The sequence below is a fragment of the Mirounga leonina genome, unplaced genomic scaffold, assembly GCF_011800145.1.
Source record: "Mirounga leonina isolate KUSES-001 unplaced genomic scaffold, KU_Mleo_1.0 Mir_170, whole genome shotgun sequence".
Classification (NCBI taxonomy): Eukaryota; Metazoa; Chordata; class Mammalia; order Carnivora; family Phocidae; genus Mirounga; species Mirounga leonina.
In genome coordinates this window covers 29,481,884-29,501,498 of record NW_023270433.1, presented here as the reverse complement: position 1 = coordinate 29,501,498, position 19,615 = coordinate 29,481,884, and the positions used below count along the sequence as shown (strand labels likewise).

The window sequence follows — 19,615 nt, the reverse complement described above, 5'->3', positions numbered from 1 at the left end:
GCTTCTCCCTCCCCCTTTGCATGCCGGGAAATGTAGTCCGGTGGCCATCGCCGGCGGAGGCTGGACCGAGGCGTTCTCTCAGAGCATGACGGGAGTCGTAGTTGGGGGGCGTCCCGGGAAGGTTCCGGGTGACGCCTTCTGGTCCGGGGGCGGGCGGTCATAGCGCTCTTTGGCTGAAAGGAGGAGGAACTGGCAACCGGGAGGAGGCTCTAGCGAGGCCTTGAAGGCTGCGCGGATAGGCGGGGTGGGAATTTGGGGTTGGGGGACGGCCAAGTAGCGCGTCTGATATGCTGCTGGGGTCGTGACCGCTCGAGGACCGAGGCAGGACCTGGCCGGACCCAGGCTGGAGGCCTCGTCTTCGTCGGGCCTAATTTCTAAAGGCTGGGTAGGCCTCACGAAAGGCTCCTATTCGTGCGACCGCGCGGGTTCCTGCCCTGATTTTCTGTCCGGGAGATGGCCTCCCCGAGCCCCCCGCCGGAGCCAAAGGTAAGTCGCCCTTCTGGGTACTCCGTTCTCTCGCCACTACCGGAGCTAGGCCGCGCCACCGCCCCCCCCCCCACCCACCCCCCACCTCCCTGACCGTGGTCTTTTGGGCCAGCGATGTGCAAGGAAGTACCCCGTAGCGCTCTGGATTGTGATTCGCGACCAGATCGCCCACTTGGCTTTTTTTTTTTCCAAGAGCGACTTGGTAATCAGTTGAAGAAAATTAGTAATGCTCCAGACAAGCGCTCTCATTTGTGAGTTCTCCCAGATGAGGCACCATTTTTTACCTTCCCCCGTGTCTTGTGCTCCTGTCACGATGCGTGGACCCAAGGTAGACGCTTAGAGAACTTCATGGAATTGAACAGGGTTCCAAGCCAGTGCGGACAGAGTTGGAGCCGGGCAATGAGGTTCAGGAAACTTGGGGAGTTTGGGGGCAGCTTACTAGAATAAAAATGTTAGGGTATAATTATTAAACCAGAAAAGCTCTGTCGTTAGGACCATCACTACTGACAAGATCCAGTTCAGTTATCCTCTAGTTTGAGGTGCCTGTTTGTTACAGAATTGGGCCCCATTTGGAACTCTTGGTTATCATGTTCCTTCTAGCCTACCCGGCCCTGATAAGTGATTGCTTCTGCTACTTTCAGTGGTAGAATTGTCCTTGAGACAACAAGAACTGACTACAGAAATCGTACTATTTCAGGGGTTGCTGACATTTGAGGATGTGGCTGTGTTTTTTACCCAGGAGGAGTGGGATTATCTGGATCCAGCTCAGAGAAGCCTGTATAAAGATGTCATGATGGAGAATTATGGAAACCTGGTCTCACTGGGTAAGAATCTTTTGTTTCTCTGATTAAAATATCTAAGAGGCTGTAAGAAATCAGACTCTGAGAACACTTGGACCATGACCAGTACCAAAACTGCTTTATTCCAAAGTTCTGATTCAAATCTTTCAGCCATTAGTTGTGTCCATGACTGTCATCCCTAGCATCCTTGCAATAACCAAATACATGCCTTTCTGGCTTCTTATCTTCATAATCTCATTCCCATATTGCTCTGTACTTTCCCTCCTGGCTCATCCTCCCACTGCTTTCCTCCCACCCCTTTTCGCTCTGCCTTCTGGAGCCCCTGTTCTTCTTCACATAATGTTCCTTACCCCTCTTGGCCTTAACTGAAAACTGGCACTTTCCCAAGGACACCATTTCTTTGGCAGAGGCTGCTTTTTCTCCCACATCCTCTTTTTTCCCCCTATCCTTTCTCTCAAGGCTAGAAGGGAGAAGTTACTGTTCTCCTACCTTTTCAGTGCTATTCCCGAAGTATTAGTTTAACCCTTTAAGGAAAATCTCTCTCCTGGGAGGCCTCAGCAGTCTTGCTCTACCCACTCAATTCCTTTTCACTATCATCTGTCAACATGTCTTGGGCACTCACCATGGATTTTGTCACATTTCAGAATCTTCTCTATGCTCACCTATGCCATGAGTGATGTAGTCATTGCTTAAGCCTCACTATATTCCCGGACCATATTCTCTTCAGGGACCTGGCTTTCCTTTTTTGTTCAACTCACATCAGTGATCAAACCCTCAATTTTGTCAAAGCAGGCAAATCTTTAACCCCAATATCTTACTCTTTGAAAATTATTCAGGCATTATTAATTATTATTTTAGATTAACTGAACAGGGGTGACCGAAACAGACATGATCTCTGCCCATGTGGAGCTTACTCTAACTTCTTACCTTTCTACCTCTCCTGCTCCTTTCCTCCTACAATTACTTATTCTTAATCATGTTTCCTGTTCCTTGACTTCTCCTTTTCTCCCCCCAGATTATCAGTCCTCTCCTAACTTCAACCTCCTCATCTAATCCATGGACCTGCATGTGAATTATCACCAGCATGCTCTCTTGCCACTTTGTCACTGTGCTCTACGCATTCTTTTTTTTTTTTTTTTTAAGATTTTATTTATTTATTTGACAGAGAGAGGCAGTGAAAGAGGGAACACAAGCAGGGGGAGTAGGAGAGGGAGAAGCAGGCTTCCTGCTGAGCAGGGAGCCCGATGCGGGGCTCGATCCCAGGACCCCGGGATCATGACCTGAGCCGAAGGCAGACGCTTAACAACTGAGCCACCCAGGTGCCCCGTGCTCTACGCATTCTGCAAATTTCAAATTCTGTATTGGTTATAAAATCTGCCTTTTCTCCTACCAGAGTTGCTAAACACAGCAGGAGAAATTCTTTAACTGAAAGGATTGATGCTCTGTATATATGTATGCATGGCTTTTCTTATAGTCTGCAGTGGGTTTTTACATCTCAGCCTATTTTTTATCATTGATTTGCTCATTCCCTTCTTCCTTTAATGACTAGTCCAAAAACTAAAAAAGTTTTCCTTGGGTCCATCACTCAGTAGTGGACCTTACTTTCTGTTTCACAGAGAAGATAGAGGCTACTAAACGTGAACTCTCAACTTTTCTGCCCTTCACGGGCATGCTTAAGACTGCTTCCGTTTCCTCACTTCTCCAAGAACTTATCCATCTGTAATCTTTTTTTTTCCCCCTTACAACTTTAGTCTCTATTCCTTCTGCCCTGGTACCTTTATTTTGATAATAGGTATGTTTATGACTCTTCAAGTTGGGGAAAGGAGAGAGGTGGGTGGTGATCCTTTGAGCCACAGTCTCCTTGCTGCTCCCTGTAACCTGCTCCTCATTCACCTAATAGCCAAGTTTTTGTAAGAGTAGTTAATGAGAGTTTTGTACTTTACCTTCCATCATCTCTAAGCCCCTTTTCTTGCCTCTGCCATTACCCTTAAATTGTTTAACATTGGTCTGTAATAACCCAGTTGTGAAATGCAATAGACCCTTTTTTGGACCTTATTTTATTTCACCTCTCTATAGATATTTGAAACTCTTTATTGCTTCCTTCTATTGCCTTGCATTCTCACACTTCCTCTCAGTTTATATCCTTTCTTTGGCAAAGCTTATCTACACTCAGATCATCACCTACCTCTATGTGATAAGTCCCAAATCTTTACTTTCACCTAAGAGAAGCAATTGGAGCTTAACTGCCTAAGTAAAAATCCTGGTTCAACCACTTACAAGCCTTGTGACTATGGGTGAATTACATAACCTTTCCATGCCTGTTTCTTTTTTACAAAATGGCAATAATAATAGCACTTACCTCTTTGGGTTACTGAGTTAATATATGTAAAGTACTTAGGACACTGATTAGCATGTAGTAAGTGTAATACAAATGTTGATTGCTGTCATTGTATTCGTTATCTTCTCTAAGAGCTCTAAAATCTTTGTCATCTTCTTTTGAAGACCACATAAATAACTCACACCTGGCAAATTTCAAATAATCCATTCAGATCTCAGGAGCCTCCTCTTTGGAATTAAGTACTCCTTTTTCTGTGCTACTGTATACACTTCTGTTGAATTTACCACACTGTACTCTAATCATTCTTTATGTTATTTCTCTAACCAGACTGGTTTCCATGAGGACAGTAACTATATTTTTTTCATTTGATTTCTCCAGCACTTAGCACAGAGCCATGTATATTATATGCTTAGGACAGAAGCATATATATTATATGCTTCTAAATATTTGTGTAACGGAATGAATGAATATACTCAAGATTCATACCTCTTGACTAGATTATTGCATTAATCCATAAACTAGCCCCTTGCCTCCAATCTCCCTTTCTTTTAATACATTCTATTTACTACCACCAAAGTGATTCTGTTAATTAACTGCTTACAATTTACAATTCCTGATAGCCTAAAGGATAAAAATCTTAATTTCTTGTTGTACCTACTAGGGCCTCTCTAAATAGCCCCTGCCTGGCTTTCTAGCATCATCTATTATTTTTGCACACCACTTCAATCTCCAGCCATATCAGCTGCTGATTTTTTTCCCCAATATGCCATGGTGTCTCTGAGTCATTGTCAGCTTTATCCACACATATGGTATCCTGGCTGATAGAACCAGGCAAATGCCCAGCCTTGCCTGCCCCTACTACTATAAAATGTGAGTGCCATATGGACGAAGGCATGGCAGTGAGCCCATCTGTGATCTCCTTTCAGGCTCTCATTTTAGCTGAACTACAACTTTTTATCAGTTATTATTTCTCCCTCCACAATCTATTCATCTGTAGACTCTGTCTCTACTCCTTTGATTAGAGCCCCTTGGTGAAAGATCACTATTACTTGATTTTTTCTAATGTAGTGTTTTCCTGCACGTCATCTTGCTGCTTTACTTAGTACAACTCTCTTTCAAATTTAATTTTGGTCCTTTATTCATACCTTTCCTTTCTATGATGATTTTTCTTTAAACACTTTAGTAACTTGATAATACAGCTGACAGCTTAATCTTAGTTCTCAGTCTTTCAGTTCTTTCAAATGAAATGGACTTCTTCAGTTTGAATGACTTCTTTCTAGTCTACTTGAGCCATATTGGACCTTGACAGCATTGGGAATTGCTGCTTCTGTAAGATGTTAAACTCATTGTTTCTTTTCTTATAGTCTTTTCTCAATTATTCAGCTACTCATACATTCAATAAATAGTTAATCAAGCACTGTGCTAGCGCTAGGAATGCAGATTCTTCCCCATTCTCTCATTCTTTTACCAAAAAACTGTTCTTTCTGTACTCTTTTGGATACTGGGGTTGGCAGCTATGGTCAGTCCACAGGCCAAATCTGGCACACTGTTTTTATAAATAAAGTTTTATTGGAATGTAGACATGCTCACTTTTATGTATTATCTATTACTACTTTCATGCTGTATTGGCAGAGTTGAATAATTGCGGTAGAGACCATATGGCTGACAAAGCCAAAAATATTTATTGTCTGGCCCTTTTTAGAAAATGTGTGGTAACTCTTGTTCTGTCCTAAAGTTTAGCCAATTCCACTTTACCACTTCCTTGCCTTTTCTATCTCTCTGCAGCTACCATATTATTAAAACTGACTAAAGAGTATAGAAATCAACTCAAACTAGCTTAAGCCAACACGAGAACTTATTGTAGGGACAGAGGTGGCACACAGAATATATGAGCATGACTGCAACTGGATGTCAGAAAAGGATTAAACCCAGGGGCATCTGGGTGGCTCAGTTGGTTAAGCATCTGACTCTTGATCTTGGCTCAGGTCTTGATCCCAAGGTCATGAGTTCAAGCTCCACACCTGCCATGGAGCCTACTTAAAAAACAAAAACAAAAACAAAACTACACCCAGAAATTGGATCGCTCAGGAAGTCAGAAATGAACTCTGTCTTTGCGTTCTGTTTCTTTCTTTTTGGTAGAGTAGTCTTTCCTCCTCATATCCACATGCTTCTGTCCCTATAGCTTCTGAGTTGATAGATTACAATTCTAGTCATGTTGGAATAACTGCCTATTTCAGTTTTAATTCCAAATTCCTGGGAGAGATGCACTTTTGAGTCAACTCTACTCTAGACAAATTAGCTGTATGATCACAGGATGGGAACATAGAATACAAGCATGGCAGAGACCGCAGGAGGTGATTTTACCTACCAAGCCCAGATCTAATGGATAGTCCTTTCTATGCTGCTCTGTGTGGAAGCCTAAACTCACTTGTTTTCTTTACCTGTCTATCTCTTTGACCTATTTATTTTCATTCCATTGCCTCTCTGTTTAATTTACTTAAGCAGTGTATTACATTTTATGCCTGGTATAATAAATCATTCTTTTATATTCTTTTTTAGGATATACTTCCAGTTGAAATTTAGATTCATTGGGGTTTTTTTATTCATTCATAGGCTTTTGATTGGAATACAATTGGGTTCATAAATAGGTTTAGGAAGAATTAAGATCCTTATAACATTGAATCTCTTTAGCAGTTGGCTTGACTCTATCTGTCTTATGTCCTTCAGAAAATTTTTATGGCTCATTTTCATGGCTCTCATATAATTCTTGTAAGATTTATTCCTTGTTTTATGGTTTTTATTATCATACAAGGCATATTTTATTTTTCTATAATATTTACTAATTGGTTACTCTTGGTAGTAAGTACTTTCCACTACTTATTTTATATCTTAGTTTTCTTGTTGCTATTATATTTCACTTAATTTTTTTAGAAATTTTACATAGACATTTATGTTGTTTGCAAATAACAATAATTTTGTCTTACTCCTTTGAGTAAAACCCCTGGAACAACAATACTGGGTAAACATTATAAGGAGACTTGCCCTTCTCATAAGGAATTTACAGACCCATAGAAGAGATAAATACATTACATTCACAGTGCATATAATAGCTATAATGCAGTTATGGATGAGGGCTGGTGATAAAAAACAGAACACCTAGGTCTGCCTAGTGGACTTAGTGAAGGCTTTGTAGAGGAGCTGTTGCTTTGAATTGAATCTTAAAGAGAAACCAAGAGTTTGCCAGGTAAACAATGTTGGGGGACATTTAGTAAAATGAGATATGCAAAGAAATGGCATAAAAGAGTAACATAAGCAATTTGCCCACTTCCACTGTGAGAGAGTGGGTAGGAGGGTGGTGACTTGAGGTTTAGAGAACCTTTCATGAAGTGCTGAGTATCATGGTGTAAAGAGCTTTGATTTGCTCTCACAGGTGTTGGAGTACTAGTGAATCTACAGGTGGTGATGTGACCGGAATTCCATTTCATGTACATCTCTCTGGATGCAGTGAAGTAGATATAGTGTGGGGACAGTCTTAAAGGCTAGAGTGAAGGATTATTAGATGGCTTTTGCATAATCCAGGGAAAACATGGAAAGAGAGTTGAATCTTTGATTTTGGTGATTTTTTACCAATAAGAAAAATGGAGAAATCTAGGATGATTTTCTGCTTTGGGTAATGGATGAGGATGCCTCTCAAGAGAAGATAATTAGAGGTGGAGACATACATGACAGCAAATGATGATGATCCTGTTAATTGTAAGCCCTTTTTGAGACAGGTAAATGGCAATATCCAGAGTATATGTAGAGAGCAAGGTAAGAATGTAAATATGGGTAACAGTAACCTTCAACAGTTAACGAAGGAAGAGAAATACATGAAGGAAATTTATTAGAAAAGGCCAAAGAAGAAGTAGGGAGGGAACTAGAAGAATATAATGGCATAGAAATAAAAAACAGATAGTGTCAAAATGGTCAACAGTGTCAGCTGCTGGATAAAGACTGAAAATGTTCATTGTATTTGTTATTCAGGAGTCATTGCTGATTTCGTAGAAGCTTTTCTAGATGCTGGAAACAGAAGCCAGATTTCACAGTAGGTTATAGGGGAAGAGGTGGGCATGGGAAACATACCTGGGAAATGGAAACCTACAGTGTTAAGATTTTATTTCAAAACTTAGATTTCAGAGGCGCCTGGGTGGCTCAGTCGTTGGGCGTCTGCCATCAGCTCGGGTCATGATCTCAGGGTCCTGGGATTGAGCCCCGCATTGGGGTCCCAGCTCCGCGGGAGGCCTGCTTCTCCCTCTCCCACTCCCCCTGCTTGTGTTCCCTCTATTGCTGTGTCTGTCTCTGTCAAATAGATAAATAAAATCTTAAAAAACAAACAAACTTAGATTTCATTAAGAGAAGGATTTCAGGTTCGAGATAAAATTGGGCATATTTATATGCTGAGTGTATTTGTATGTATGTTGGCAATGGAGAACAGATGGAAGAAAGAGGAAGCAATGGTAGTCATTAAACAAGTGCTCAAGAGACACATGGGATCAAGAGAAGGTAGATGAATTAGCTTTGGATAGGAATGGGATATATCTTCATGTACCATTGCAGATAATTTTATAGGCAGGGGGGCAGAAAGTTGAAGGAGGGCGCCTGGGTGGCTCAGTTGTTAAGCGTCTGCCTTCGGCTCAGGTCATGATCCCAGGATCCTGGGATCAAGTCCCACATCGGGCTTCCTCCTCTGCAGGAAGCCTGCTTCTCCCTCTCCCACTCCCCCTGCTTGTGTTCCTGCTCTCGCTATGTCTCTGTCAAAAAATAAATAAATAAAATCTTAAAAAAAAAAAAAAAAAGTTGAGGGAGTTCTCTCATCCTTTTTCATTGTGTGAAAGAAAGCAGTCCACTGAAGTGAATTTAACAAACAATACTGTTAGGAGCGTAAGCAGAAATAAAGTTTCTACTAATTTCTTAGGGAATAAGAGAAGTTTTTTTGGAATAAAATAACTTAATGACTGATTTGAGGTAAGTGAAAAGAAAATTCAGAGATGACTCCAAAGGTAGAAGATTAGAAAATTGAGAAAAAAGAGGAAGTCTAAAAAAGAAAATTGTTTAGGGCCAAATAGGTATATTTGGTACTGATCAGCTCTTGTAGTGAAATTATCCAGCAGACAGTAAGAGGTAGAAAATCAGGAAAACAGAGTCAGAGGCAGACTTGAGGGTTCTGTATGCCACTCTGTTTCATCAGAGACCATTATGTTATCTTTTCTTCAACGCATGCAAGATTTTCATTTCTCAGATGTCTTAGAGACTCTCAGTTGGAACTAAATGGTTCCAACTTGGGCTCTTGTATCTTTAGAAGAGTGAGAATCATATATACTTGAAGAACATGGTAGGATTTGTGGTAGATGAGGGCATAAATTACCACAGACTGCTTTTTCTCTTTTCTTTCATTACCCCGACCGTGTTCCTTTGTATTTATTTTATTATGTCTTTCTATATCATAGACTCCATGTCACTCCAACCCATTATTTTATTTTTAAAAGCCATTTTGTCTCACTATAGGAACTGCTTTACCTAAATATTTTATCATATTATTTTCTCTCCCTAGTATACCTGTCATTCATTTTATTTGGTAGGGAACTTCATGTCTTATCTTTGAATCCTGAATCATTACACGATGCCTGGAGTGCTTTTGTCTGCAATCAGTAAATTCTTGTTAATGAATGAATTGTTGCTTCCCCTGCTTTGTTTTTGTTTTTTGTTTTTGTCTTTTATCCTTCTCAGCATCATTTTGTGTTCATGTCTGTCAGTTATTTGGCCTACTCATAGTCCAGTAATGCTGTCTTACCTCGCATTTTCCTGAACCTACTGTTTTCTTTCTGCATCATCCTTTCTTCCTTGATAGAATACTTCATCACACCACTACTTGTTTTATTTCATTGTTTGCCCATCTTACCTTACAGAATTGTCTGTTGATTTACCTGCCCTTCCTCCCAACTCTGCTTGCCCCTACTAACTCATCATTTGCCTCATAAGAACACTCTTTTAGTGTGCCTGGCAGGCTCAGTCAGAGGAGCATGCGACTCTTGATCTCGGGGCTGTCAGTTCAAGCCTCATGTTGGGTGTAGAGATTACTAAAAAAATAAAAACTTAAAAGCTTGCTCCTTTGAAACACACACACATACACACACATTCTTTTCATACCTCTTCTCCAAGAAAAATATTTCATCAGATAACTAATAATAATTATATAGCTTGTATTCTTTACCAGGTACTGTCCTAAATGCTTTATGTATATAAACTAATTTAATCTTCACTATACTGTGGAGTAGTCATCTGCATTTTATAGATGTAGTGGATTAATTTATATTAATCTTATTTTCCTAAGCATTTCTCCTTGCTAGCAAAGAGCCTGGCTGATCTATTTTCTGTTTATTATTCCAGATGTTTTGAACAGAGATAAGGATGAGGAGCCAACTGTGAAACAAGAAATTGAGGAGATTGAGGAAGAAGTGGAACCACAGGGTGTAATAGTTACAAGAATCAAAAGTGAAATTGACCAAGATCCCATAGGTAGAGAAACCTTTGAACTTGTTGGTAGGTTAGATAAACAGAGAGGAATCTTCTTATGGGAAATACCAAGGGAATCTTTGGCCCAGGAACAGAGAATGTTCAGAGGAAACACTAACATTATTCGTAAGAGACCAAACTCAGAAGAGAAATGCCATAAATGTGAAGAATGTGGAAAAGGTTTTGTCCGCAAGGCCCATTTCATTCAACATCAAAGGGTCCATACTGGTGAGAAGCCTTTTCAATGCAACGAATGTGGGAAAAGCTTTAGTCGCAGTTCATTTGTTATTGAACATCAGAGAATTCACACTGGGGAAAGGCCCTATGAGTGTAATTATTGTGGAAAAACCTTTAGTGTGAGTTCAACCCTTATTAGACATCAGAGAATCCACACTGGAGAGAGACCCTATCAGTGTAATCAGTGTAAACAGAGCTTCAGCCAGAGAAGGAGCCTTGTTAAACATCAAAGGATTCACACAGGTGAGAAACCCCATAAATGTAGTGACTGTGGGAAAGCCTTCAGTTGGAAGTCACACCTTATTGAACATCAGAGAACTCACACTGGTGAGAAACCCTATCACTGTACCAAATGTAAGAAAAGCTTTAGTCGAAATTCATTACTTGTTGAACATCAGAGAATTCACACTGGGGAAAGACCCCATAAATGTGGTGAATGTGGGAAAGCTTTTAGATTAAGTACATACCTTATACAACACCAAAAAATCCACACTGGTGAGAAGCCTTTTCTTTGTATCGAATGTGGAAAAAGCTTCAGTCGGAGCTCATTCCTCATTGAACATCAGAGGATCCATACAGGTGAAAGACCTTATCAGTGCAAAGAGTGCGGGAAAAGCTTCAGTCAGCTGTGCAACCTTACTCGTCATCAGAGAATTCACACAGGAGACAAACCCCATAAATGTGAGGAATGTGGAAAAGCCTTTAGTAGAAGCTCAGGTCTTATTCAGCATCAGAGAATCCATACCAGAGAGAAGACTTATTCATACAATGAAACCAAGGAAAGTTTTGATCCGAACTGCAGTCTTGTTATACAGCAGGAAGTCTACCCCAAGGAAAAATCTTATAAATGTGATGAATGTGGGAAAACTTTCAGTGTCAGTGCTCATCTTGTACAACATCAAAGAATCCACACTGGTGAAAAGCCCTATCTATGTACTGTATGTGGGAAAAGCTTCAGTCGGAGCTCATTTCTTATCGAACATCAGAGAATCCACACTGGTGAGAGACCTTATCTGTGCAGACAGTGCGGCAAAAGCTTTAGTCAGCTTTGTAATCTTATTCGACATCAGGGTGTTCACACAGGTAATAAACCCCATAAATGTGATGAATGTGGGAAGGCCTTTAGCCGGAACTCGGGCCTTATTCAGCATCAGAGAATACACACAGGAGAGAAACCTTACAAGTGTGAGAAGTGTGACAAAAGTTTTAGTCAACAGCGCAGCCTTGTCAACCATCAGAAGATTCACGCAGAGGCGCAAACCCAAGAAACCCATGAATGTGATGCTTGTGGCGAAGCCTTCAATTGCCACGTATCTCTCATTCAGCATCAAAAATTGCACACTACATGGATGCAGTAAATGTAGAGAAATATTCAAGCTCAGTTTGACTTGAGACTAGCTACCCAAGTGCAGTTTCAGTATGGTTCACCATGAGTCAGGTTTAGTGACAAAGCAAATTCTTGGCCTCAGGCAAATGGTTTCTAAAGGTTCTGTGAAAGGTGGACAACTGCCCACAGGCAGCTGAAGACTTCCATTACTCTTTGTTTTGATGATCATAAAGACTCAGTAATTTATTGAAGCATCTTTTTGTCACACATCTTTCAGCAGAGAGGCCAAACCCAGGTTCAGAGCACTCGGTATTATAATTAATAAAGGGACAAGGACAAAGTTGCATTGGTACAAGGGAGCTGAAGTTAGAAAACTAGAATAATTATTCAAGAGAGTCCCCTGCCACTATCATATGGTGGTTCATTCAGTTCCATAACATGTTTGGCAGTGCATGCCAAAGCCTAGTAATTAAGCATATGATTAAGTTTTCGAGGAAACAGAGCCCCAGTTTTTTTTCAAATTGATATCCAAAGATTTTTTTGGTCATTGCTTAAGAAAGCCAGTTGTTTGGCATGTGATTTAAAGAAGCAGTTCCAATGCCTTCTGGTTCCCAGATCTGTGAAATGAGTGGACCATTAGTCTTACATATAAAGATTATGTGAGTAATTAACAAATGTAGCAAAGGTGTTACCAAGGAACCTTTGGGAGTGCCTTTTTCTCAAGATGGGCCCGAAAAAGTGGAGGAAGACACTTCTTTCTGTGCCCTCCCATCTGTGAAACATAATTGTAGTCCTATACAAATAACCTTATTCCTCCACTACCAGTAGCATGCGAAAGTGTACATATTTTGATTACCAAGAGTTGGAAATAAAAAGACCTGGAGTCTATACTAGGAAGCTGAGATATTTTGGTATTGCTTTGGTTTTTATGGTAACTAGACTTTGCATGCGATTTTAAAATCCTTATTTCTGGTTCTAGGGCTTCCCTTAGTTGATGGTTATATAAACCTGTTAATTCATCTGTTTTAATCATTAAACCTGTTTTGTTTTTTGCTTTGTGTAAGAGTTCTTCGTTATTTTCATGCAAAATCTATCCTGTCAAATAAATACTACACTTAAAAATTAGAATCAAGGATTTTAAAGAAATTGCTCTCACTTGTACTTGTGACTACAGGCATACCTTGGAGATACTGTGTTTGGATCAGACCACTGCAATGAAGCAAATACTGCAATAAAGCAAGTCAGGTTAATTTTTTTATTTCTTACTGCATATAAAAGTTATGTTTACACTTTTCAGTAGTCTAATAAGTGTGCAATAGTATTACATCTACAAAAGCAATGTACATGCCTTAATTTTAAAATACCTAAGTACCTATTGCTAAAAAGTGCTGATGATCATTCTGAGCTTTCAGTGAGTCATAGTCATAATCACTAATCAGATTAGTGTAACAAATATAATAGTAATGAAAATGTTTGAAATATTGCAAGAATTACCAAATGTGACACACAGACACAAAGTGAGCAAATGCTGTTAGAGAAATGGAATCGAGATTTGCCTGATGGAGGTTTGCCACAAGCCTTCAATCTGTGAAAACATGCAGTATCTGCAGAGCACAGTAAAGCAAACCACAATAGATCAAGGTGTGCCTGTAGTGACCTTTTCTGGGATAGTTCAGTTAGGGTTAAATCCAGATTCTTTAGTTTCTGAGTGTAGAATTCCCAATCACCGGAGCTCTGTAATTCTAACTACCTAATAGTTTGAGCGAAACACCTCCCTTTCGTCTATATTACAGACATTCTGAACGTCTCCTCCACACTTTTATCTTCCCCTGGGAATATTTGTGTGTGCATATGGGAATGTGAAGGTATATGTGTAGAAATTGTGCTCCCTCCTATTCAAATTAGGTACTCGTAGTCAGCATACGGTTAACTTGTCAAAACAGAGTTTGTAGCCCAATGAAAAGTACAAAAAATAACTGAAAATGTGCTTGATGCCTCAATTATCCTCCTGCCTGAAATGTCCCGTTTTACTTACAGTCTACGAGTCATTCTCAGGCCAGCATCTCAACTAATAATGAGGTTCTTAGACCTGTTTTCAGTATTTTGAAAAGCCTAATGTGAAGTATGTTTTCCATACGTGATAGTTGCACGCACACTTAAGCATTGTGCTTTTTGCCGGAGTTGCATCTGTTTCATGTATGGTTGTCTTGCTTAGCAGGAGCTCTGGCTGTTGACCTCATCATAATGTGGGGACATGGTCATGTGAGATATTCCTACTAAAATAACATAATTTTTAACATCCTTGGTTGTGAATGTGGAATGATAGCTCAAAACTCCAGTTGCAGCGAAACAATTCTTGATTATATATACAATTCATTGCTTATGTAAAGCATAGGCAAAAAGATTAACTTTTTTAAAGCAAGGTTATTGCAGTGTTCATGGTAGTTTTCTAAGAGGGTGGTAAAAGAACAGGGAGGCACATGAAGAAGAGGAGAGACGGAGAAAGTTAAATCTTTCAAGAGGAAATGATGCTTAAGATGAGACTAAAAGATGAGTACCAGGAAAAAACTGAAGACAATTATCAGAGGACCTACTAGCTACAGAGCGAGCCTCCCATTGGTGTGGTAATGGGCAAGTGGCAGATGAGAGTTGCCTGCTAAAGAGAGAAGACTTTATGCTGCCAAAAATTGTGTGATAACATTTTGCTTGTATTTAAATTGTGTGTGTGCACAAGAGAAAGGGGCACATAGTTCAAGTGTGCAGCTCAATTTCACAACTAAACCTATGTAACTAGCACTCAGCTTAAGAAATATTACTGGTACCCCTGATACTCACCTGGGTACCTTTCCAAAAACTACACACACAGCACATCTTGTGGTGCCTCCGTTCTGGTTTAAGAGACAATGTGGAAGTGAATATGAGGAGAAAGTTACGAGTTCGTGTACTTACGAAGGCCAAGAAGTCTCATGCCAGCTATAAACAAGAACCATGAAAGCCAGTGGTATAGTTCAGTCCCAGCCCAAAGACCCAAGAACCAGGAGCACTGATATCCAAGGACAGGAGAAGATGGATGCCCCAGCTTCCCCAGGTGGAGAGTGAATTTGCCTTTCCTCTGCCTTTTTGTTCAGTTCACGCCCTCAATGAATTGGATGATACCCACCACCATTGGTGAAGTCCATCTTGACTCGGTCTACAGATATAAATGCACATGTCTTCCAGAAACCCTCACAAACACAAGAGATAGTATTTTACTGGCATCCCTTAGCCCAGTCAAATTTAAGCAAGTTAACCATCACAGTAGACAACATTTTATTTTTATTTATTTATTTTTAAAGATTTTATTTATTTATTTGACAGAGACACAGAGAAAAAGCAGGCTTCCCACAGAGCAGGGAGCCTGATGCGGGGCTCAATCCCAGGACCCTGGGATCATGACCTGAGCTGAAGGCAGATGCCTAACAACTGAGCCACCCAGGTGCCCCCACAGTAGACAACATTTTAAAACTAGGAGGTAAAAGGAGTCTTTGGTGGCAGAAAAAAAAAAAAAAAAAAAAAAAAAATTGAGAATCACTACAATGCTCCATTTCTCTAATTCTGGTAAGTGAGGCATTTCATTTTCATCTGTCTTCCAAAAGAAGGATGTCATCAGCAAATCTAGGGGCATACACAGCATACCCAATTGAGCATAATATTTAATTTCAACTTTTAAAAAAAATCTAGACCAAATATTACAAGCATTTTTTTGAAAGTCATTGTTCCTAATCAGTATTTTTTTTTATTTTTTTATTCTTATGTTAATCCCCATACATTACATCATTAGTTTTAGATGTAGTGTTCCATGATTCATTGTTTGTGCATAACACCCAGTGCTCCATGCAGAACGTGCCCTCTTTAATACCCATCACCAGGCTAACCCATCCTCCCACCCCCCTCCCCTCTAGAACCCTCAGTTTGTTTTTCAGAGTCCATCGTCTCTCATGGTTCGTCTACCCCTCCGATTTCCCCCCCTTCATTCTTCCCCTCCCGCTACCTTCTTTTTTTTTTCTTAACATATATTGCATTATTTGTTTCAGAGGTACAGATCTGAGATTCAACAGTCTTGCACAATTCACAGTGCTTACCAGAGCACATACCCTCCCCAGTGTCTATCACCCAGTCACCCCATCCCTCCCACCCCACCCCCCACTCCAGCAACCCTCAGTTTGTTTCCTGCGCCTAATCAGTATTTAATACCTTTCACCTTCCTTCTCTCCTTCAAATGTGTTCTGTGGCCTTGGGTGGTTGGCAGGAGTGGGTTGATTGATTTCTTTTTAATTAAGACCATCTCTATAACCATAATGCATGGAAAATAGAAGGATAGATACATTTACTTTACTGCACAAATAGTACAAGTTCCATTAACATGTATTTTTAAATACCTGTCGGGTGCTATGTTAATACTGTATTAGTTGCATAGTTGCTTCAAGGAGTCCTTTATCCTCAAGGAGACTTTGAGAAGTGAATAGTAAGCCATATGTACTCCACAGTGTAAAGAATGGGGGAAAATCATGTAACTTTACAAAATGCTGAGTCTTGATATATTTTGCAGAAATAAAAAAAAAGAGTATATCTCTACCTGTGCTATTTCCTGTCCAGGAGCCATGTTCTCAAGAACATGCCTCTCATGTTCAATGACTAAGGTAGCCCACATCACATGATAGTCATTGCATCCCTGGGACCAGGAAATGCATTCTGACTTCTTTAGCCTATAAAATGCCCCAGGGAAAACCAGGGGCAGGACAAGGGAAAGTTGGAAGTGGCCACAGAAAGATGTTTGACCTTGAATTTTTTAAGACGGCAGGATAGATTTCTCTGACATCTGAGACCTCAGGCTACAGCCTAGTCCTGGTTGTTCTGAACTGCCAGAGTTAGTGCTTAGAAGATGCTTTATATTTTGTTTAGAAGATGCTTTATATTTCACTATGCTGCCACCATACTCGAAGGGCTGAGTCTGTGCATGTATGTAAGTAAGCCTCTTTTTGAGAAGTAGATGTAGAAGAATTGTGAATTATTTATCCCAGTACTTCCCTGTTGAGTTGCAATAAAACAGAGACTTGTTGGGTCTATTAGGGTGGTAAATAGCAACATAACATGAGTTTTTGTTACTTTCCCCAATCTAAAGATCTCATGTCCACTCACCCACCACCACCAAGAGGCTAGGCCCTATGCTGGATTTGCCATTCTACACACTTAGCTACTCCCAGCGTCCCAATCTCTTCCGAGTCCCCTACCTTCCAAAAAAATAATTTTAAGCACCATTCTTTTATCACATTATTTTCTGCTCAAGAATTATTCACAGGTACCTATTTCTCCTTACTTCAAGGCAAGACTTTCCATAATATCCCTGCCCAATCTCCCCTTCCCCTTCACTGTGCTGCTCCACTTGGCCTCACCCTATAATTTCCAACGGTGTCCTCAACATACACGATCTGTACTCGAGTCATAAATTTAATTCATCTTACACAGCCACTCAAGTGCCTTCACCATTCTCCAAGAGCCAACTGGCAGGGAAAAAACATAATATTTATTCACAACTTATGTATCTGGCACTCAACATAAAATATTTCTAACCTCACAGCAACCTTATTTTACAGATAAGGAAACTGAGGCTTGGATCCCAAGGTCATATAACTAGCAATAAACTGTAACTCATCCCATGGTCTTTATAAAGCCCCTTTGATCCCAGCACCTCGCCTATGCTACTAATTTGGCACATTATTGTGTACCATTTTGTTTCCTAACTGTATCCTTGTCTTCCTCATCTCAGTATCTTCACATCGCTGAGCATACTGCAGGTGATAAATGAATACGTTGACTGATTTTATAAATGTTTATAGAGACTGATACCCAGCATTGAGTGACCATTTCAGGAGGCTTAGGACAGACTGTGTTACAACCTGGAACACATACTTATTTGAGTAATGAAAAAAGAGCTATGACTGGCTGTGTTGAGCTTTGCCATTACTCCTGTCTCTTCATTCATCCTCTCTAGAAAATGGCCTTAGGGAATTGGTAGCACTACATGAGCCCTCTGGGCTCTCTTGAGCATAGATAATGCATTTTTACCCTACATGTGAGGTAGATACTGTTCTAAGGACAGGTCCACAATTCTTTGATAGCTTTGAGGGTGTATGTGTTTGAGAAATCAGCATTTTTCAGATTTTAGAGATTAAATATAGAGCTTATGCTATATATTGTATAACTCTCTCTGCAGGGTCTGAGTCAGCACCTAAAATCAGACACAGTAGCTCCACATCCCATCGAGTGGAATAAAGATGACAGCCTCAAGTAAGGTTCTGCCGTCAAATAATTTGCGGTAAACTTAGGAGAGAACTTGGTTTTCAGAGCTTTTTGGATTTCAGGATTGTGAAAATCACGATAAGGGATGTGAACCTGTTATTGAGATGTATTGACTCATTTAATCTCTCAGTAATTTGCAATGCTGTCCTTTTTTTTTTTTTCTTGGAGATGAAGAAACACAGAAAGGTTGTACAGTCTGCCCAAGGTCACATGGCTAGTAAGTGGCAGAGCCAGCATTTGAATTCAGATTGTCTGACTCCAGAACCGCTGCTTTTTACGACCCCAAATACTGCCTTCCAAGAGGACTTTGCAAGTCTCACCGACTGGTGATGTGACCTTGGACAACTGCCTTGGTGCCCTGGACCCTGGGTCCTCTGCTGTTGCTGCAAGGAAATGTAGATGTCAGCTGGAGGCTTTCACCCCAGGAGGGCTAAATCAGATGGACCAGAAGTCCCTTCCTGTATTGCGTAAAGCCTGCTCCAACATTTCTGCAAAGTTCTAGAGGCTTATATTCTCATTGTCACAGTTGGCTTCAGCTTCTGCTAAATTAATTCACATTATGAATCATCTCAGGATCTTGTTTTTGAATAGCAGGATGGAAACTCATGTGAAACTCAGCTCTTCCTCTCAAGCAGACAAATGTCTTTAGATTGCTTGAGATTTCTCCACCTTCTGAAAAGTGCTTTATTTAGTCACCTCTCCCAGTTCCATATTGCCTTGGCTTCTCCCTGCCTACACCCTTTCCCCTCCTTTCTCATTTCATCCTTTATCCTGGCTCATTTCCCTGCCCCTTCTCTCCCTACTCTCCTCCTTCCTCTTCAGAGCAAAACCAAATTCCTCTTTTATTCCTTCCAGAATTTAATAATTTTTTGTGACCTTGGCTTTTGATACTTTTGCCTTCGAGTTATCATCTTCTCCCAGTAAATTTTCTTACACAAAGACAGTTCTGGGCGCCTGGGTGGCTCAGTTGGTTAAAGCGACTGCCTTCGGCTCAGGTCATGATCCTGGAGTCCCGGGATCGAGTCCCGCATCAGGCTCCCTGCTCGGCAGGGAGTCTGCTTCTTCCTCTGACCCTCCTCCCTCTCATGCTCTCTGTCTCTCATTCTCTCTCTCTCAAATAAATAAATAAAATCTTTAAAAAAAAAAAAAAAAGACAGTTCTAAGAATTCCTTGCCTTTTGCCCTCCCTTGATGCCCACCCTAAATGCTATCTCCTCCCACTTCTCAACCTCCAGTCAGTGGTATCTATGTTTCTTGCTTAGCTACTTAAGCTTCATTGTGTGGTATGCAAATGTCATGCCTACCCTAAAGCTGAAACTTCTCTTAATTACCTTCAGTTCCTAGTACCAAATTTTATTTTTAGTAGGTGTTCAATAACTACTAGAATAAATCTGACGGGTGTACCAAAAGGTAGGAAGCCACTAATATATTCACTCAGTGATTAAACAGTTAATAGAAATTCAAGTCTATAGACTTATAACACTTGTCTTCATATTACCCTCAGTGGAGTAAAGTACTGGGGTTGAGATTTCCAAGA

The 19,615-nt window shown here is 40.4% G+C and overlaps 1 protein-coding gene across 4 annotated transcripts; it reads left to right on the top strand.

The window, feature by feature from the left end:
- Positions 1-47: 47 nt before the first annotated feature.
- ZNF189 (zinc finger protein 189) lies at positions 48-12,792 on the top strand. Of its 4 annotated transcripts, none has more exons than XM_035016191.1 (3): positions 48-486; positions 1,184-1,310; positions 10,051-12,792. In XM_035016191.1, the coding sequence occupies exons 1-3, from the start codon at positions 454-456 to the stop codon at positions 11,769-11,771; spliced, it is 1,881 nt and encodes a 626-aa protein (XP_034872082.1). In that variant the 5' UTR covers positions 48-453; the 3' UTR covers positions 11,772-12,792. The 4 variants fall into 4 exon arrangements, with proteins under 4 accessions (XP_034872082.1, XP_034872084.1, XP_034872083.1 ...); XM_035016193.1 differs by having other exon boundaries at positions 1,229-1,310; positions 10,051-11,771; XM_035016192.1 differs by having other exon boundaries at positions 1,226-1,310; positions 10,051-11,771.
- Positions 12,793-19,615: the final 6,823 nt, after the last annotated feature.